The sequence below is a fragment of the Salmo salar genome, chromosome 23 (assembly GCF_965601325.2).
Source record: "Salmo salar chromosome 23, fSalSal1, whole genome shotgun sequence".
In the NCBI taxonomy this organism is placed as follows: Eukaryota; Metazoa; Chordata; class Actinopteri; order Salmoniformes; family Salmonidae; genus Salmo; species Salmo salar.
This window is the reverse complement of record NC_138313.1, coordinates 37,930,896-37,952,798: the sequence shown is the minus strand read 5'-3', so window position 1 is coordinate 37,952,798 and position 21,903 is coordinate 37,930,896. Positions and strand designations below refer to the sequence as shown.

The 21,903-nt window shown below is 44.1% G+C and overlaps 1 protein-coding gene across 1 annotated transcript in view; it reads right to left on the bottom strand.

Moving 5' to 3' along the window:
* The window catches only part of LOC106584511 (D(4) dopamine receptor), a 47,345-nt gene extending 29,283 nt beyond the window's left edge, over positions 1-18,062 (bottom strand). The window contains exons 1-3 of the mRNA XM_014169905.3: positions 17,263-18,062; positions 13,703-13,815; positions 12,362-13,044 (exon numbers count right to left, since the gene is read on the bottom strand). Of these exons, the coding sequence (XP_014025380.3) occupies positions 12,362-13,044; positions 13,703-13,815; positions 17,263-17,763 (1,297 nt within the window). The 5' untranslated portion in view covers positions 17,764-18,062. The remainder of the gene's footprint in view (positions 1-12,361; positions 13,045-13,702; positions 13,816-17,262) is intronic.
* Positions 18,063-21,903: the final 3,841 nt, after the last annotated feature.

Sequence of the window (21,903 nt, the reverse complement as noted above, 5' to 3'; positions counted from 1 at the left end):
TATTGGCTATGCTTGAATTGCCCTGCCAATGTTGTTCTTCTGAAATCATTTTGAAATTATATTTAAAGAATGTAGGTATATTATCACACTGGTAATATATAATTTGTTATTACTTGTGAGGGACAGCTAAGTGAGCATAATAATGTGTTCTTATTTTAATTTCATTGGACTGATGGCCTGCATCAGTCTGAGGGGAGGGAGCAGCTGTGAGGCTGCCTCTCACCTGACTCACCATCTCTCCGCTCTCCCTCCACTGAGAAAAGGGGCCAGAAACTCAAGACGCACTGCATTATGTATGCCTCAAGCACCAATTCATGTTGTTACTCCTATGACCAAAGAAAGTGAAATATTCAATAACGCAAGCTTATCGGACAACTTTGCTATACTCATTCATTACAGCTGCAGTGCTGGTTGTAGTGTGAGTGTTGAACAGTGTTGACTAACAACTTAAACATGAACTTACTCATAAAAACAGTAGCTCTTTGCTGTATTCATTGAGTCTCTCTAGGCATGGTTTTAAATGTTTTTAAATCTCACAGTATCAACTTTACTGTATATTCAAGGTTTCTTTTTAGAGTCTATGGCTCGAGGAAACTGTGCACGGTGATCTGAGCTATCTGATTGGCCAGTGGTAGGCCTATAGGTGCACTTGATTTGCACTTTGGGCCTGCCGGGTAGGCGGAGTTCTACCTTCAGACACTTTGCCTTCCCGGCGCTAGGGCTGCTGAATGAAATGCACCTGACGCTGCAACAACAAAAAAAGGACCGCAAGGCTTTATCGTTGTTTTTTTACAGAAATGTTTGGTGATTGACTAGGAATGCCTTGAAGATCGACCAGTCGATCAGGATCAACTGGTTGGTAACCACTGTTGTAGAATATTCTAACTCCTGAAAGGGTATCAACTTGCTGACATACAGTACGTTCGGAAAGTATTCTGACCCCTTGACTTTTTCCACATTTTGTTACGTTACAGCCTTATTCTAAAATGGATTAAATAAAAATGATTCCTCATACATTTTTCACATAATACCCCATAATGACAATTCGAAAATAGTGATTTAGACATTTTTGGAAATGTATAATATTTTTAAATCAGAAATATAAGTATTCAGACCCTTTGCTATGAGACTTAAAATAGAGCTCAGGTGCATCTTGTTTCCATTGGTTATCCTTGAGATGTTTCTACAACTTGATTTCGAGTCCACCTGTGGTAAATGCAATTGATTGGACATGATTTGGAAAGGCACACACCTGTCTATATAAGGTCCCACCATTAACAGTGCATGTCAGAGCAAAAACCAAAGCATGAGGTTGAAGTAATTGTCTTTAGAGCTCCGAGACAGGATTGTGTCAAGGCACACATCTGGGGAAGGGTAGCAAAGAAATGTATGCAACATTGAAGGTCCCCAAGAACACAGTTGTCTCCATCATTCTTAAATGGAAGAAGTTTGGAACCCCCAACTCTCTTCCAAGAGCTTGCCGCCCGGCCAAACTGAGCAATTGGGGTAGGAGGTGATGAAGAACCCGATGGTCACTCTGACAGAGCTTCAGAGTTCCTCTGTGGAGATGGGAGAACCTTCCTGAACGACCATCTCTGCAGCACTCCACCAATCAGATCTTTATGGTAAAGTGGCCAGATGGAAGCCACTCGTCAGTAAAAGGCACATGACCGCCCACTTGGAGTTTGCCAAAAGGCACCTAAAGGACTTTCAGACCATTAGAAACAAGATTCTCTAGTCTGATGAAAACAAGATTGAACTCTTTGGCCTGAATGCCAAGTGTCACGTCTGGAAGAAACCTGGGACCATCCCTACGGGGAAGCATGGTGGTTGCAGCATCATGCGGTGGGGAGGTTTTTCAGCGGCAGGGTCTGGGAAACTAGTCAGGATCGAGGGAACGATGAACGGAGCAAAGTACAGTGAGATCCTTGACAAAAACCTGCTCCAGACACGACAACAACCCTAAGCACACACCCAAGACAATGCAGGAGTGGCTTCGAGACAAGTCTCTGAATGTCCTTGAGTGACCCAGCCAGAGGCCGGACTTGAATCCGATCAAACATCTCTAGAGAGACCTGAAAACCTGACAAAGGATCTTCAGAGAAGAATGGGAGAAACTCCCCAAATACAGGTGTGCCAAGCTTGTAGCGTCATACCCAAGAAGACTGAAGGCTGTAATCGCTGACAAAGTTGCTTCAACAAAGTACACTGCTCAAAAAAATAAAGGGAACACTTAAACAACACAATGTAACTCCAAGTCAATCACACTTCTGTGAAATCAAACTGTCCACTTAGGTAGCAGCACTGATTGACAATAAATTTCACATGCTGTTGTGCAAATGGATTAGACAACAGGTGGAAATTATAGGCAATTAGCAAGACACCCCCAATAAAGGAGTGGTTCTGCAGGTGGGGACCATAGACCACTTCTCAGTTCCTATGCTTCCTGGCTGATGTTTTGGTCACTTTTGAATGCTGGCAGTGCTTTCACTCTAGTGGTAGCATGAGACGGAGTCTACAACCCACACAAGTGGCTCAGGTGTTCTCTGGTGGGTTTGGAGCGAGCAGTCGCACCACGCTTCGCTCCACAGGTAATATTACACTTCGCTACATTACAACGGCTTGATTTGTTTGATCTGAGCAATTCTTCTTAGCTAGCTACATAGCCGTCTTTGTATCAAAGATAATTGTGTAGTTTAGAGTAACTGAGTAATTATCGAGGCTAGCTATCTTCGTCCTCCTAACGTAGTCAACACTGCTAGCTGCTAGCTAGCTAGTCATCACTGTTAGCTAGCCAACTTCTACCGACTAGCAGCACCGCAGAAACTATTACATTACAACGCAACGACTTGATTAGTGTGGCGTTAGTGTTAGTTAGCCAGCTACATAGTTGTCTTGGCTGTCTCTGTATCTAAGATAATTGTGTAGTTTGAGTTTGAGTATTATCGAGGTGTGCTAGCCAGCCGCGACGCGGCGCCAGACTTACTCAACACACCTAGTCATCATTAACCCACTGCCAGCTAGCCAACCGTTACCGACTAGCAGCGCTGTAGTTACTAATACTTTACAACGGAACGATTTGACTAGTGCAGTGTTACCTAGCTAGCTACCTAGTTGTCTTTGTCATAGCTTGATAATTGTTAATTGATAATTGTTAGCTAGCCAGCCATCGAGGTTAGCTAGCCAGCTATTTCCGTCCCCCGCGACGCCATTTTTCCTAACCTAGCCAACTAGCCAACTATTACCGACGAGCAGCATTGTTGAAACTAAATACACTACAAGGAACGTCTTGATTAGTGTTATGTTAGCTAGCTAGCTACAAAGTTGCTTTGTATCATGACAAGGTGTAGTACTGAAACTACCGAGGTTACCTAGCCAGCTACACGTTCAAAGTCAACAACGCAGCCACTGCTAGCTAGCCTACTCCACCAGCCAGCAGTACTGTATCATTTTAGTCAATAACATTCTTGCAACGTAAGCTTAACTTCCTGAACATTCGAGACGTGTAGTCCACTTGTCACTCCAATCTCATTTGCATTAGCGTAGCCTCTTCTGTAGCTTGTCTACTATGTGTCTGCCTATCCCTGTTCTCTCTCCTCTGCACAGGCCATACAAACGCTCCACACCGCGTGGCCGCTGCCACTCTAACCTGCTGGTCCCAGCGCGCACGACCCACGTGGAGTTCCAGGTCTCCGGCAGCCTCTGGAACTGCCGGTCTGCGGCCAACAAGGCTGAGTTCATCTCAGCCTATGCTACCCTCCAGTCCCTAGACTTCCTGGCGCTGACGGAAACATGGATCACCACAGATAACACTGCTACTCCTACTGCTCTCTCCTCGTCTGACTACGTGTTCTCGCATACCCCTAGAGCATCGAGCCAGCGGGGTGGTGGCACTGGAATCCTCATCTCTCCCAAGTGGACATTCTCTCTTTCTCCCCTGACCCATCTGTCTATCTCCTCATTTGAATTCCATGCTGTCACAGTTACCAGCCCTTTCAAGCTTAACATCCTTATCATTTATCGCCCTCCAGGTTCCCTTGGAGAGTTCATCAATGAGCTTGACGCCTTGATAAGTTCCTTTCCTGAGGATGGCTCACCTCTCACAGTTCTGGGTGACTTTAACCTCCCCACGTCTACCTTCGACTCATTCCTCTCTGCCTCCTTCTTTCCACTCCTCTCCTCTTTCGACCTCACCCTCTCACCTTCCCCCCCTACTCACAAGGCAGGCAATACGCTTGACCTCATCTTTACTAGATGCTGTTCTTCCACTAATCTCATTGCAACTCCCCTCCAAGTCTCCGACCACTACCTTGTATCCTTTTCCCTCTCGCTCTCATCCAACACTTCTCACTCTCCCCCTACTTGGATGGTATTGCGCCGTCCCAACCTTCGCTCTCTCTCTCCCGCTACTCTCTCCTCTTCCATCCTATCATCTCTTCCCTCTGCTCAAACCTTCTCCAACCTATCTCCTGATTCTGCCTCCTCAACCCTCCTCTCCTCCCTCTCTGCATCCTTTGATTTCCTCTGTCCCCTATCCTCCAGGCCGGCTCGGTCCTCCCATCCTGCTCCGTGGCTCGACGACTCACTGCGAGCTCACAGAACAGGGCTCCGGGCAGCCGAGCGGAAATGGAGGAAAACTCGCCTCCCTGCGGACCTGGCATCCTTTCACTCCCTCCTCTCTACATTTTCCTCTTCTGTCTCTGCTGCTAAAGCCACTTTCTACCACTCTAAACTCCAAGCATCTGCCTCTAACCCTAGGAAGCTCTTTGCTACCTTCTCCTCCCTCCTGAATCCTCCTCCCCCTCCCCCCCCCCTCCTCCCTCTCTGCGGATGACTTCGTCAACCATTTTGAAAAGAAGGTTGACGACATCCGATCCTCGTTTGCTAAGTCAAACGACACTGCTGGTCCTGCTCACACTGCCCTACCCTGTGCTTTGACCTCTTTCTCCCCTCTCTCTCCAGATGAAATCTCGCGTCTTGTGACGGCCGGCCGCCCAACAACCTGCCCACTTGACCCTATCCCCTCCTCTCTTCTCCAGACCATTTCCGGAGACCTTCTCCCCTACCTCACCTCGCTCATCAATGCATCCTTGACCGCTGGCTACGTCCCTTCCGTCTTCAAGAGAGCGAGAGTTGCACCCCTTCTGAAAAAACCTACACTCGATCCCTCCGATGTCAACAACTACAGACCAGTATCCCTTCTTTCCTTTCTCTCCAAAACTCTTGAACGCGCCGTCCTTGGCCAGCTCTCTTGCTATCTCTCTCAGAATGACCTTCTTGATCCTAATCAGTCAGGTTTCAAGACTGGGCATTCAACTGAGACTGCTCTTCTCTGTGTCACGGAGGCTCTCCGCACTGCTAAAGCTAACTCTCTCTCCTCTGCTCTCATCCTTCTAGACCTATCTGCTGCCTTTGATACCGTGAACCATCAGATCCTCCTCTCCACCCTCTCCGAGCTGGGCATCTCCGGCACCGCGCACGCTTGGATTGCGTCCTACCTGACAGGTCGCTCCTACCAGGTGGCGTGGCGAGAATCTGTCTCCGCACCACGTGCTCTCACCACTGGTGTCCCCCAGGGCTCTGTTCTTGGCCCACTCCTATTCTCGCTATACACCAAGTCACTTGGCTCTGTCATATCCTCACATGGTCTCTCATATCATTGCTATGCAGATGACACACAATTAATCTTCTCCTTTCCCCCTTCTGACAACCAGGTGGCGAATCGCATCTCTGCATGTCTGGCAGACATATCAGTGTGGATGACGGATCACCACCTCAAGCTGAACCTCGGCAAGACGGAGCTGCTCTTCCTCCCGGGGAAGGACTGCCCGTTCCATGATCTCGCCATCACGGTTGACAACTCCCTTGTGTCCTCCTCCCAGAGTGCTAAGAGCCTTGGCGTGACCCTGGACAACACCCTGTCGTTCTCCACCAACATCAAGGCGGTGACCCGATCCTGTAGGTTCATGCTCTACAACATTCGCAGAGTACGACCCTGCCTCACACAGGAAGCGGCGCAGGTCCTAATCCAGGCACTTGTCATCTCCCGTCTGGATTATTGCAACTCGCTGTTGGCTGGGCTCCCTGCCTGTGCCATTAAACCCCTACAACTCATCCAGAACGCCGCAGCCCGTCTGGTGTTCAAGTTCTCTCACGTCACCCCGCTCCTCCGCTCTCTCCACTGGCTTCCAGTCGAAGCTCGCATCCGCTACAAGACCATGGTGCTTGCCTACGGAGCTGTGAGGGGAACGGCACCTCCATACCTTCAGGCTCTGATCAGGCCCTACACCCAAACAAGGGCACTCCGTTCATCCACCTCTGGCCTGCTCGCCTCCCTACCTCTGAGGAAGCACAGTTCCCGCTCAGCCCAGTCAAAACTGTTCGCTGCTCTGGCACCCCAATGGTGGAACAAGCTCCCTCACGACGCCAGGACAGCGGAGTCAATCACCACCTTCCGGAGACACCTGAAACCCCACCTCTTCAAGGAATACCTGGGATAGGATAAAGTAATCCTTCTAACCCCCCCCTTAAAAGATTTAGATGCACTATTGTAAAGTGGTTGTTCCACTGGATATTATAGGTGAATGCACCAATTTGTAAGTCGCTCTGGATAAGAGCGTCTGCTAAATGACTAAAATGTAAAATGTAAATGTAAACTCATCCAGGATGGCACATCAATGCGAGCTGTGGCAAGAAGGTTTGCTGTGTCTGTCAGCGTAGTGTCCAGAGCATGGAGGCGCTACCAGGAGACAGGCCAGTACATCAGGAGACGTGGAGGAGGCCGTAGGAGGGCAACAACCCAGCAGCAGGACCGCTACCTCCGCCTTTGTGCAAGGAGGAGCAGGAGAAGCACTGCCAGAGCCCTGCAAAATGACCTCCAGCAGGCCACAAATGTGCATGTGTCTGCTCAAACGATCAGAAACAGACTCCATGAGGGTGGTATGAGGGCCCGACGTCCACAGGTGGGGGGTTGTGCTTACAGCCCAACACCGTGCAGGACGTTTGGCATTTGCGAGAGAACACCAAGATTGTCAAATTCGCCACTGGCGCCCTGTGCTCTTCACAGATGAAAGCAGGTTCACACTGAGCACGTGACAGACGTGACAGAGTCTGGAGACGCCGTGGAGAACGTTCTGGTGCCTGCAACATCCTCCAGCATGACCGGTTTGGCGTTGGGTCAGTCATGGTGTGGGGTGGCATTTCTTTGGGGGGGCCGCACAGCCCTCCATGTGCTCGCCAGAGGTAGCCTGACTGCCATTAGGTACCGAGATGAGATCCTCAGACCCCTTGTGAGACCATATGCTGGTGCGGTTGGCCCTGGGTTCCTCCTAATGCAAGACAATGCTAGACCTCATGTGGCTGGAGTGTGTCAGCAGTTCCTCCAAGAGGAAGGCATTGATGCTATGGACTGGCCCGCCCGTTCCCCAGACCTGAATCCAATTGAGCACATCTGGGACATCATGTCTCGCTCCATCCACCAACGCCACGTTGCACCACAGACTGTCCAGGAGTTGGCGGATGCTTTAGTCCAGGTCTAGCAGGAGATCCCTCAGGAGACCATCCGCCTCCTCATCAGGAGCATGCCCAGGCGTTGTAGGGAGGTCATACAGGCACGTGGAGGCCACACACACTACTGGTCCTCATTTTGACTTGTTTTAAGGACATTACATCAAAGTTGGATCAGCCCGTAGTGTGGTTTTCCACTTTAATTTTGAGTGTGACTCCAAATCCAGACCTCCATGGGTTGATAAATTGGATTTCCATTGATAATTTTTGTGTGATTTTGTTGTCAGCACATTCAACTATGTAAAGAAAAAAGTATTTAATAAGATTATTTCTTTCATTCAGATCTAGGATGTGTTGTTTAAGTGTTCCCTTTTTTTTTTTAGCAGTATACTTAGTAAAGGGTCTGAATACTTATGTAAATGTGATATTTCAGTTTTTTTATTTGTAATAAATTTGGAAAAAATTCTAAAAAACAGTTTTTGCTTTGTTATAATGGGGTAATGTGTTGATGAGGAGAAAAAAAATGTAATAAGGCTGTAACGTAACAATGTGGAAAAAGTCAAGGAGTCTGAATAGTTTCCGAATGCACTGTATCTAAGCCTTTATTGTTAGGCATGAACGAATCCACATATTTAAAAAAATGTATCATATCTGTTGTCATTACCTGATAATTAATGTATCCGTATTTATAAAAGAAAAAACAATTTCAGTAGATATCGTTACATGATATGTAATATTCATCCTCTTATGTTTGATCAAAAATGGGCTAAATCCGACTCATGGAAGGTCCAGTGGCCAAATTATTTTACCTGTTCAGGCACTGAAAATCATCATGCTTCTTCACTTGAAGGTGACATATCTGAGCATACATTTGCACCATATTCAGTAGTAAGCTATACAAGGCACGGAAAGGAAACATTATCATATTTAAGTTGCTATTTCCTAAGAATATCTCTGCTATTTCTGTTTAAAAAAATGCAGCATAGCAAATCTAGAGCTCCAATCACAACAGCAATTACAAGAGGTTTTCTGTGAAAATGCAAACGTAAGCCAATCTTTGCTAAACATTTATTTTATTTAATAGAAAATAAAAGTTGCACACCCTCAATACTCCTGCCTGCCCTGTTTGTTATGGACGAGGGATGTGATGGGTGCAAATTGGGTCATCAGTAGCGGTCCCTTGCAGTCCAGACCCAACATGGTGGTAGTGCTGGTCTATGACCCACTCCAAACTGTAAATGCATAAATCATGAGTCAAAATTGAGTCAATATTGCAATAAATAATAATTTCACATAACCATACCACAAGGTATACCTCCTTCATTCATGATGACAAAACTAACTGGAACAAGCTAGCTATCTTATATTAACCGGTAATGCAAAATATGCCTAAATGTTTTAAAACATTAACTTTCACCTTGAGGCTTGATAGGGGGTGAAAAGGTTTTTGTTATTTGTTAGCTAACTAGGCTACCAGTTAGCTAGTCCGCCCATATCAAGCCAAATTCTAGTTTGGTATTTGGTGTTTTATTAGGATCCCAATTAGCTGTTGCAAAATCAGCAACTACTCTTCCTGGGGTCCACACAGAACATGAAACATGACATAATACAGAACATTAATAGACAAGAACAGCTCAAGGACAGAACTGAGTTGCTAAGATAAATAAAACATCTCAAATTAGATACTCACTTTAGCGTTAACTTCTTGGAGGTATTTTCTGAACAACTTCTCACTTCTTTGTTTCTGCAGTTGTCAGTTCGACCACACACCATTTACACACTCATTTGTGCCGCCCAAATAAAAAAATGATACTTGGAACTCCACAGCAGAAAATACATGATTCTTGTTGCTAGGCTACCAGTTACAGTGCATGCGGTTTGCTTGTGCCTTTATCTAGAGGGAATAGAAAAAGTATAGTGTCTGAAAGAATGATATGGATTTAATATTTGTCAAATTATTGAGCATGTCCTCAACTCAAATAAGCATCAGAAATTGTCCTTATTTAGCATATCAAGATCCTCATATGGACCTCAGTCAAGAGCATATGGCTTGTACAGTATGTGCTGAGAAAATATACTATGTAGGCCTACTGTCAGTATTTGTCATCAGGCCTATATGGACATTTTATTTTCTATCTCAGGATATCTAATGAGTCAATATCCGGAGGAAATCAAAAATTCAGAAATGCATCAAATCGTCCATATTTTCAGCATATCAAAAAGCATATCAAGATCAGGATATGGACCTCAGCCAAGAGAAGCCTATCTGTAAACAATATAGCTTAATATCTTGAATGTGCTGAGAAAACACAGATATGCGATGTATACAGTCAGTATTTGTCAACATGAAGAGAGAAAATAGGATGTCACATATGTCAGAATATAGTCCATATCTTGCCATAGGAATTGTCCATGTGTGATATTCGGGGTAATAGACCCTTTTTTTTCAAAAGAAACATTGGACATATAATAGTCAAATCATAGTGTAAAAGCTGGTGAGCTGGTTCTACTCTTTTGGACATTTTCTTGTGTTTTGTGGTAAAAAACTGAGTGGGTCGAGCATAACATGTCAACCCTGTTACCCATAGATAGACACGCTACAAATGTTTTAACAGTAAACCATTTTTGTGAAACTTGCATTCAATTGGCCCTCCCTGTTGCACACAAACTTCCATTCCCTCTGTCATAAGGGGATTCATGGCTGATTTAACTACACTGAGCAAAAATGTAAACGCAACATGCCACAATTTCAACGATTTTACTGACTTACAGTTCATATAAGGAAATCAGTGAATTGAAATAAATAAATTAAGCCCTAATCTATGGATTTCACATGACTGGGAAGGAGTGCAGCCATGGGTGCACCCACTGGGGATCCAAGCCCAGCCAATCAGAATGAGTTTTCCCCACAAAAGGGCTTTATTACAGACAGAAATCTTCCTCAGTTTCATCAGCTGTCCGAGTGGCTGGTCTCAGAAGATCTCTCAGGTGAAGAAGCCGGATGTGGAGGTCCTGGGCTGGTGTGGTTACACGTGGTTGTAAGGCTGGTTGGACGTACTGCTAAATTCTCTAAAACAACGTTGGAGGCGGCTTATGGTAGAGAAATGAACATTAAATTCTCTGCTAACAGCTCTGGTGGACATTCCTGAAGCCAGCTTGCCAATTGCACACTCCCTCAAAACTGTGTCCAGGCACTCAGCATCTCGCGGAGTGCCTGGACACACCCCCCGAGGTGCCTTATTGCTATTATAAACTGGTTACCAACGTAATTAGAGCAGCAAAAATAAATATTTTGTCATACCCGTGACATATGGTCTGATATACCACGGCTGTCAGCCAATCAGCATTCAGGGCTCGAACCACCCAGTTTATAATTAAAATTATATCACTGCCAATGTTTTGGCTTTGTGGCCCAAAAAATGATCTCCATTGATCACTACGTAAAGAGTAATTTAATAAGCCGAATTAGGAACAACTTTGGCTACCCTGTAGACTATATGTCATAGCCATGCATTTCTGGACTACTGTCAGGCTTTACATGCATTTGAGCAACGCAGTTGATGATGGCATGGATTTTGAGAGTGGAAGCGCAGCCTATCCATCCATGATGCACAGTGCCCATGGAAGGAGAGATGTGCCTTTTGTACCGGTGAATCTCGTAAAACAGTGATTTGTTTTTCATTTAAGTTGATTAACAGCCAAAATTATTATGTAGAAAGATTCCCCGGCCATGGGTTTAAGGTAAGAACGTACTTTGCTCAAATGCAATGCAATTCCGTCCGCTATTTCTGGAGAAGTGCAAATATGATTTGTAAGATGGTACCATGATGTTTATAAAACATTACATTTGCGAGCAGTATAATGGTGAGTAGAAATTCTCCCTTTCTCCTATGAAAAATGTGTACAGTGTATGTGTGGAAAACTCTCCATAGTCTTAAGTTGCCTTATCTGTATTATACGCCCACGGTGAGCAATTATTGTGGCTGGAACTGTATTTAGACATAGACTTTTTAAAACAAGTTGTTGTTTCGTTTTTAGTAGAATTTGATTAGAATTATACACTGTTTTTTAAGGCCTTATCAATAGCCTAGTGAATTGAATCTTCCTTATTGACTATGTTTGGCATTTTCATGTCCAGACTGCTATAGCCTATGTTTAACAATGTAGTTCCATATTGAAGCAATGCAATTTGAACAATGTGGACTGAAAACATGTTCAACATATTTAGCAAATATGGGACAGGCTATTTAATGAATTAGGCTATAACGGACTAACATTCAAATTGGAGTTGATGACAATGCAATACATAAAAGACCTCAAATACACAACTTGAAGCAACCACATCTAGCCATGGAGTACGTTCTGATTGGCCAGTGAGGGGCCAAGTCACGACACATCCACTTGTTTATTCATCAAAACCCAGCCCTTTCACACCACCACCAGCTACTGCGACCATAATTACAGTTGTGAAAATAGCAAAATATTTCTGACACACCCCCGAACCTATAACGCTACCGTCAGTGCCAAGATTTTACATTGCATTAGGTTTATTAAAATAGAGCCCTACATTTTGCATTTAAATCAGAAATGTCTATTTAGCTTTTTTAATATGCAGCGTTAATGGAAATTCAAGAGAACTGCCTGACTCTGAACTTGGGTTTGGGTCGAGGGAGTGTTTTCTGTAAGTGCTGGCTTTTTAACAAAGACAGGCACCTTCTTTCTGTAGCATTGACACTGCAACAGTTACACAGTTACATGAACAGTTGCATCAGTGCCCTGGCCAATACTGTTACCATAATAGAGGCTCCGCAAAGTGCAACCAAACAGATAAGAGAACAAAAAGAATCCCACTCACCCACAACGACAGGAAGCACTTTCATGGCCTTCCTCTCTCGGCAATTAATCTTGGCCCTCTTCTTCTTGTGAGAGTCGGGTGTTGGGTGGAGGTTATGCTTAATGTTACAGTAGGCCACCACAGTGGGCACAGGACCGTCCTTGTACTCTGGAGTTGTTGAGGAGTCATAGGGAAAGTCTGGAGTGTCTGGTGAAGAGTTGTTATAGGGGCCGTCTGGAGACTCTAGGGGGTAAGGGTCCAGCTCTTCCAGGTTAATATCCTTTAGCTCCCGCTTCATGTCTGTCAGCTCATTCCGCTTGATAACGGGGGGCAGAGGAGGAGGCAGGGAGGCCAGCGGGGGCAAGGAGGCAGCGGCCTCCTGGAACTTCCTACAGGCCTGGATGCTGCTCCTCAGCTTGGCCTTGCGCGCCTCCTCCCACCTCCTCAAGCCCCGGAACATCCCGCAGTAGAGGAGGAGCATGATGGGGCAGGGGATGAAGAAGGAGCAGACAGAGGAATACACCACGTAGTTGTCATCTTCTAGTTTACACTCTGTTGTGTCCCGCTGGGCGACGTTTTGGATGCCGAACATGACGGGCGAGGCCACCGCCAAGGCCAGGATCCACGTGGCGGAGAGCAGGAAGATTTGTCTCTGGTCCACGTGCTTGCGGTTGTAGTTGAGTGGGATGGAGACAGCGATGAACCTGAATGAATCACATCAACCAGAGAAGAGATTGAGAGGAGCTGTATCTATACTCTGTGTAGAAGAGAAATATTTACAAATGAAATAAATGTATAATTTACTTAGATATGTCATTCTAGTACATCTCATTTGACAGAAATGCAGTAAATGTATGTTGGTGTATGCGTTGGATTCTCATGTATTTCCGTTTTCCATTATTTCCATTTGTCGGAAAGCTAATGATGTTTGCTTGGTTATAGGCAACATGGAGGCAACAAATACTTCAACAGGCCCTATACATCTTCAGGTCAGTGAGAGACTTTGCAACAGTGAGCAAAGATAAGGATAATCATATCAGGTCAACTAGCTAATGATTCCATGCCAATTCTGGCAGTTGATCAACATGGAAACATATTTTATCCTGAGGTTTCTGTTTTCATAGTTTTTTCTTCTGTCTGCCTCATTTGTGCTTTCTGTTAAGAGTAAGTGCTTTTAGGGAGAAAGGGGAAGAGAGATGACAGGTCATTGCTGGAGGCATGGTAATGTTTCCTAATCAGATGAATTGACTCATGCTTGTAATGCAATGCTATTCCTGTCATAAAGTGATACTTGACGTCAGAGCTTCGACCACCACCTGAGAAATCGGACAGAATGTTAACAGAGAGTTAAAGGCTGATCACCTGTCGATGCTGATGGCACAGAGGTTGAATATGGAGGCTGTACACAACATCACGTCCATGGTCATCAGGCCATCGCAGATGTGCATGTTCAGTGACCACAGACCATCCTGGAACTGAAACAGATCAGAGCAACAAAACCCACATGGTCAGAGAGCAGCATCAAAGACATCAGTTTCTTTCTCCATTCATCTTTCCCCGATTCCCCACATCCTCTGTCCTTGCCTCCTTCTCAAAACGCATTGAAAAAGGTCAGATGGGAGGGACCCTGTACCGTCTCCTTCAATACAGCTGATAATTAAATGAATTTAGAGAGCCACGGTCTTCTGACAACTCCTTGCCCCACCCTGGCCTCTAATCACTTCCACAAGGTATTCCGCCTGGCTAGTGTTCTGCACCCACCAGATTGGCTGTGTGAAAAATCTTAATTTCCTCATTAGCATTGCTGCAGCTCTGTCATACAGCCGAGCAGAGTAAAACACACCACTCTCCAGCCTGGCCCCTCTGGCTGATTGGGAAATGGTGTGGTACATTGCCGGGTTATGGCACGTTTTGTCCTCATCAAAATGGAAAGGATTTTAATGGCCTTCTATCACCTGAGCAATAAATGGACAAACCTTTTAATTGGCTTTTTCTTAATGTCGTCTCTCTCTCTCTGATCAAAATGACCCATATATGGCTGCCAGGTTGGCGGCATGTGTTCACTGCCACAGTTTGCCATTTGATGTGATACACGAGTCTCGGTTTCAACACTATAGGCTAAACACTTTCCTTCTTCCTTCCTTCTCTCCAGCCTTGAAGTAGCCTAATCACTGTTCCAACTTGGTTGGATTGCACCACTTCCACTGAGTCATGTCAGATCAGCGATCACCCCAAGGACAGGAGGGAGATGGGCCGATAAATAATTTCATCAGACTGGCCAGTCGGATTCTATATCAAGCTGTCTTGTCCCCTCTGAAGGCGCCATAACGGTGTCCAGTGTGGCGCTTGGGACAGTGGCCCTGGGAATGGAATGTTCTGTCAGTGACAAACCATTGTTCCTCTGCTGGGTCTCTGGGCTACTAGTGGCTGTCTGGCTTAGGGGAGGAGGAGAGGGGCAAAGGGGAGGTGCTAGTCAGCTTCAGTTCCCCGGCCCAGTGATGACTGCCGCTGGGAAAATGTGTGTGTAGTGCTGCGAGTGAGGCATGTGCTGTGGCAAAAGGAATGGGGATGCATCTGTGCAGTGACTCGTTTCAGGGGGTTCTGGTCCTATCAGTGGCGAGGCAACCCACGCGTCTGCCCGAGGGGTCAAATAGAGTTTATGCCTACAGCGTAGCTATAGCTACGTGGTTGAAGTTGGATTCCAATCCTTATACAGTGTATGATTTGACAGTGGATGTGGATGTCAGTGTTATCTGATGTGTTATCTGTGGATGTCAGTTTTATCTGATGTGTTATCTGTGGATGTCAGTGTTATCTGATTATTATCTGATTATTTCTGAAATACTTACACCGAACAAAAATATAAACGTAACAGTTACAGTTCATATAAGGAAATCAGTCAATTGAAATAAATTCATTCGGCCCTAATCTATGGATTTCACATGACTGGGAATACAGATGTGCATCAGTTGGTCACAGATACCTTTAAAAAAAAGTAGGTGCGTGGATCAGAAAACCAGTCACTATCTGGTGCGACCACCATTTCCCTCATGCAGCACGACACATCTCCTTCGCATAGAGTTGATCAGGCTGTTAATTGTGGCCTGTGGAATGTTGTCCCACTCCTCTTCAATGGCTGTGCGAAGTTGCAGGATATTGGCGGGAACTGGTACACGCTGTCGTACACGTTGATTCAGAGTATCCCAAACATGCTCAATAGGTGACATGTCTGGTGAGTATGCATGCCAGGAATTGTGTACAGATCCTTGCAACATGGGGCCGTGCATTATCATGCTGAAACATGAGGTGATGGTAGCAGATGAATGGCACGACAATGGGCCTCAGGACCTCGTCACGGTATCACTGTGCATTCAAATCGCCATTGATAAAATGCAAGTGTGTTCGTTGTCTGTAGCTTATGCCTGCCCATACCATAACCCCACCGCCAATATGGGGCACACTGTTCACAACATTGACATCAGCAAACTGCTTGCCCACACGACGCCATATACGCTACGTTGTCTGCCATCTGCCCGGTACAGTTGAAACCGGGATTCATCTGTGAAGAGCACACTTCTCCAGCGTGCCAGTGGCCATCAAAGGTGAGCATTTGCCCACTGAAGTTGGTAACGATGCCGAACTGCAATCAGGTCAAGACCCTGGTGAGGACGACGAGCACACAGATGAACTTCCCTGAGATGGTTTCTGACAGTTTGTGCAGAAATTCTTTGGTTGTGCAAACCCATTTTTTCATCAGCTGTCCTGGTGACTGGTCTCAGGCGATCCCGCAGGTGAAGAAGCCAGATGTGGAGGTCCTGGGCTGGCGTGGTTACACGTGGTCTGTGTTTTTGAGGCCGGTTGAAGTAGAGGCAGTTTATGGTAGAGAAATGATCATTCAAATCTCTGGCAAAAGCTCTGGTGGACATTCCTGTTGCACACTCAAAACATGAGACATCTGTGGCATTGTGTTGTTTTGACCAAACTTCACATTTTAGTGGCCTTTTATTGTCCCCAACACAAAGTGCACCTGTGTAATGATCATGCTGTTTAATCAGCTTCTTGCTATGTCACACCTGTCATTTGGATGAATTATCTTGGCAAATGAGAAATGGTCACTAACAGTGATGTAAAAAAAATGTGTGACAACATTTTGAGAGAAATAAACTTTGTGTGCATATGGAACATTTCTGGTATTTTTCACCTATTTCAGTTCATGAAACATGGAACCAACGCTTTACATGTTGCGTTTATATATTTTTTCAGTGTAATATTCTTTTATCATTATTGGTAAAGTTGAACATTCAGTATTACAAACCATGCAGCAGGAATAGATCTGGTGAAGCCATGTTGTGTAATGATAATTTAACTGGCTCAAATACTTAATGTAGTCGACGAACCATATAGAGAAGGTTGGACAACAGCAATCTAGGTTCACATGCCTTTGCAAACCATTGTATTAATGAGTTAACTGTGTTAATCCAGTATTCACAACATCTATTCTGTGCAGTGTGCATCCTTGCATCAGCTACAACACATGTAATAAACCTTTCCCCACTAGACAATAGGTTGTTAGACAATAACCAATTGTGTAAATATTTCATACTATTAACTATGCATAATATCAATGTGAAATGACAATTTATATTATTGATTAAACATGTGGTCTGTTCTGTCATAGTCTATGGTTTGGAGTGACAAATGGCATATTACAATATTACAATGTTACATTATGTGCTCTTATTCTAAATGGTTTCTAAGCATAATTAATTGACCCTTATGAATATCATATTTTGGTAATTCATTTTTAATTCATATGATCATGTGTAATTATTATAATGATTAATACTATCACTATTAATAATCATCATCATCATCAAGGTATCATAAAGATAGTAAAATATAGTTAAATATATTTTACTCACCTCCACATATATAAACAGTGGCAAAACCAAAACTGCCAACATCAAGTCAGCCACAGCCAGACTGACTATGAAGTAGTTGGTTGTAGTTTTCAAAGCTTTTTCCCTGTACACGCTAAGGCACACAAGCAAATTTCCACAAATGATGACCACAATTAGAAATATTCCGAGTATCAGAGCAGGGAAGTTATAGTCAGTGTCCCGGGTTTGTGCGGTGTTAATCTCAGCACCCAGAACTAGCACGGTGTTGTTTGAGACAGTGAGGTTGCCTGGCATTTCTGCGGACAGCCGCTCTCGCACGGAAAAGGATCCTCTCTCCCTCTCTTCCAATAAATAGAAAAAGAAGAAGCCGCTCTGTGACGGCCGGTCCGAGCGAAAGCGGCAGTCGTGAAAGGGATTTTCATGTAGGCATCGTTTCAAACAGGTATGCTGGATGGGTTTATTTTGCCATGTTGAAGTTTTCATTCCCGAAAACTGTTGAGACGCCTTGTTGTCCTGAATCATGCGCGTCTGTCTTTTCGGTCCTGTGCGCGCTGGACAGAGCCACAGGGCGGCATTAGTCTAAGCTTTCCAACTAGAAGCTTTCGCGCGCTCTCTTTATGCGGGGTTCCAGTTGACAATAACCAATAACAGGTAGCTATCACCGAAATGAATCAAACTGCCAGTCCACCCTGAAGCGTTAGATTTAATCCCGTTGTGTATTATTTAAAATCGAGTCACTTTGGCACCGCACTATCGAAAGGCTATGCACTCTGCTGTGTCTCTCCGCAGCCTAGCTATTTTCTGTTAAACTGATGAGGCTTATCAAGTCCGTCATTCCAAATCCAGGTGCTTAAAGCCGCTTATACCTGTTCTGGCTGTTTTCATGCTCTGTCCTTGAACCCAAGTCCAAGACACAATTTAAGAGCTCTGTGCATGCATTTGTTAGGCTACTTGTCAGTCACAATGAGTGTTTTTTTGCAGAGGCATCATGCTCATCTGAACATCTATGTTTGGGCCACATGAGGTTATGGCACCTTAATTGGTAATGGCTGGAGCGGAATAAATGGAATGGTATCAAATACATTCCATTCGCTCCATTCCAGCCATTACTAGCTCAATGTATGGTAGTTGCAGTATGGTAGCTCAATGTATGGCAGTTGCGTGGTAAGAAACCTATAGCAGAGGGCTTTCGACACACCCACTCCTTTCCACACGCCCACTACTTTACTTTCAACACAACCCCTTGCCCATACTGCCATCGCCATATTGGGATGCAGCTACCCCTTCTCTATATGTGGTTATGAAGAGTTTACTTTTAATTAAAACACATTCACTTCGGCAGTCACTTTTTGAAATACAAAAAGGGCAATTTAAGTCATACAATCAAAATGTTGACACAGGTCCATGAAACTATGATTGCGTTTGGAAAAGGTCAGAAATACAGTCTTGCAGCAAAGAAACAACTCAGCACTTCATAAAGGCACAGCTCTGATTCAAATCATATTCAGATTAATGAAGCCATTATTGGATTTTTTTAATGATCATAACCTATTGTCAATTATGATAATGTATTTGAATGGTCATGATTTTAATTGATGAGTTAATTCAAATAGATTGCCAATACAGGTAATTACTGGGCTAGTTTCATCTCATATTCCATAAGATGTATATCCTATATTGGATACTCAATGAAAGTTTAACATACTGTTTCAAATATGTGCCATTTTGAAAATACACATACAGTGAGGGAAAAAAGTATTTGATCCCCAGCTGATTTTGTATGTTTGCCCACTGACAAAGAAATGATCAGTCTATAATTTTAATGGTAGGTTTATTTGAACAGTGAGAGACAGAATAACAACAAAAAAATCCAGAAAAACGCATGTCAGAAATGTTATAAATTGATTTGCATTTTAATGAGGGAAATAAGTATTTGACCCCCTCTCAGAAAGATTTCTGGCTCCCAGGTGTCTTTTATACAGGTAATGAGCTGAGATTAGGAGCACACTCTTAAAGGGAGTGCTCCTAATCTCAGTTTGTTACCTGTATAAAAGACACCTGTCCACAGAAGCAATCAATCAATCAGATTCCAAACTCTCCACCATGGCCAAGACCAAAGAGCTCTCCAAGGATGTCAGGGACGAGATTGTAGACCTACACAAGGCTGGAATGGGCTACAAGACCATCGCCAAGCAGCTTGGTGAGAAGGTGACAACAGTTGGTGCGATTATTCGCAAATGGAAGAAACACAAAAGAACTGTCAATCTCCCTCGGCCTGGGGCTCCATGCAAGATCTCACCTCGTGGAGTTGCAATGATCATGAGAACGGTGAGGAATCAGCCCAGAACTACACGGGAGGATCTTGTCAATGATCTCAAGGCAGCTGGGACCATAGTCACCAAGAAAACAATTGGTAACACACTACGCCGTGAAGGACTGAAATCCTGCAGAAATCGCGCAAGGTCCCCCTGCTCAAGAAAGCACATATATATGCCCGTCTGAAGTTTGCCAATGAACATCTGAATAATTCAGAGGACAACTGGGTGAAAGTGTTGTGGTCAGATGAGACCAAAATGGAGCTCTTTGGCATCAACTCAACTTGCCGTGTTTGGAGGAGGTGGAATGCTGCCTATGACCCCAAGAACACCATCCCCACCGTAAAACAGACAGACAGACTTCTACCCATCTTAGCTACTATTGTATCAATATGTTTTGACCATGACAGCTTACAATCCAGGGTTTCTCCAAGCAGTTTAGTAACCTCAACTTGCTCAATTTCCACATTATTTATTACGAGGTTTAGTTGAGGTTTAGGTTTTAGTGAATAATTTGTCCCAAATACAATTCTTTTAGTTTTTGAAATATTTAGGACTAACTTATTCCTTGCCACCCGTTCTGCAACGAACTGCAGCTCTTTGTTAAATGTTGCAGTCATTTCAGTTGCTGTAGTTGCTGACGTGTATAGTGTTGAGTCATCCGCATACGTAGACACACTGGCTTTACTCAAAGATTGAAAAAAGTAAGGGGCCTCGACAGCTGCCCAGGGGAATTCCTGATTCTACCTGGATTATGTTGGAGAGGCTTCCATTAAAGCCATTACACATACGTTTTTCCAGCAGCAGACTATGATCGATAATTTCAAAAGCTGCACTGAAGTCTAACAAAAAAGCCACCACAATCTTGTTTTCATCAATTTATCTCAGCCAATCGTGTAAGTGCTTTGCTTGTTGAATGTCCATCCCTATAATCGTGATGAAAGTCTCTTGTCAATTTGCTTACTGTAAAATAGCATTGTATCTGGTCAAACACCATTTTTTCCAAAACTTTACTAAGGCTTGGTAACAGGTTGATTGGTCGGCTATGTGAGCCAGTAAAGGGGGCTTTGCTATTCTTCGGTATTGGAATTACTTTTGCTTCCCTCCAGGCCTGAGGGCACACACTTTCTTGTAGGCTTAAATTGAAGATATCGCAAATAAGAGTGGCTATATCGTCCGCTATTATCCTCAGTCATTTTCCATCCAAGTTGTCAGACCCCAGTGGCTTGTCATTGTTGATAGAGAACAATCATTTTTTCACCTCTTCCACACTCACTTTACGGAATTCAAAATTACAATTATTGTCTTTCATAATTTGGTCAGATATAATTGGGAAAGGGTGAAATGTGTCTTCTGCATTTAACAAAACCCCTCTGAACTTGGATGTTACTATCATTCTTTATGTCATTTATCTTTGTTTCATAGTGTAGTGCATCCAGACTTATTTGCCATTCCTTTTGCCTCATCCCTCTCAACCATGCAATTTTAATTTCCTCATCAATTCACAGGGATTTAACAGTTTTTACAGTCATTTTCTTAATGGGTGCATGAGAGAGAGAGAGAGAGTGAGAGAGAGAGAGAGAGAGTGCGCAGATGGGCTCCCGCATTTTTTAGCATGTTTTTACAAAAACATAGCTTTAGAGTTCAGACATACAGGATACTACCTTCTACAACATAACCTTCGCTCAAAATCAAAACTCCATACCTACAACATGATTTTGACCAAATTACCTGGAAGGATTTCGACTACGAAAGATTCTTATTTCCAAGGTCTATACAGCAAATGCTCTGGCAAACCAACGACCAGCAAAAGAAGCACAAGAAACCTGAAAACACCATCCAACCTGGAACTGAGTGAGTAATGTATAGTATGAAGCTACTTTTAAAGCCAAGAAGAAAGATAAATTACATTGATATATTTTACTTTCTAAGGACTGAATGCTAACTTAAGGCTACCAAGTTGCTAGGACAGAACAGATCAGCTCAATTAGAACTGAGGTGTGAAGTGAGAGGTGTCAGAGCCCTTGAGCCCAATAATGGCAGGAGAGTTTCACCTCTCGTATTTGTATTCATGTTACCTGATGAAATTGCTGAACAATATGATATTGTTGCCATCTAATGTACATTCAAATGTCATAAATCAACACCGCAGAGCTCTCCCTGTCCTCTGCTGTGCCCTGATTATATTACTGCTGATGATATCTGGAAATATGCATGTACACTATGGTGGAGAAATTACAAGATTATGTTATAATACTGTTATTGCACCAAATGGTTGTTTTATGCAATAGAATAGGGTTCTATTAGTACTCACTTATCTGTGTCTGTGTGAACTGAGAGTGGGCCT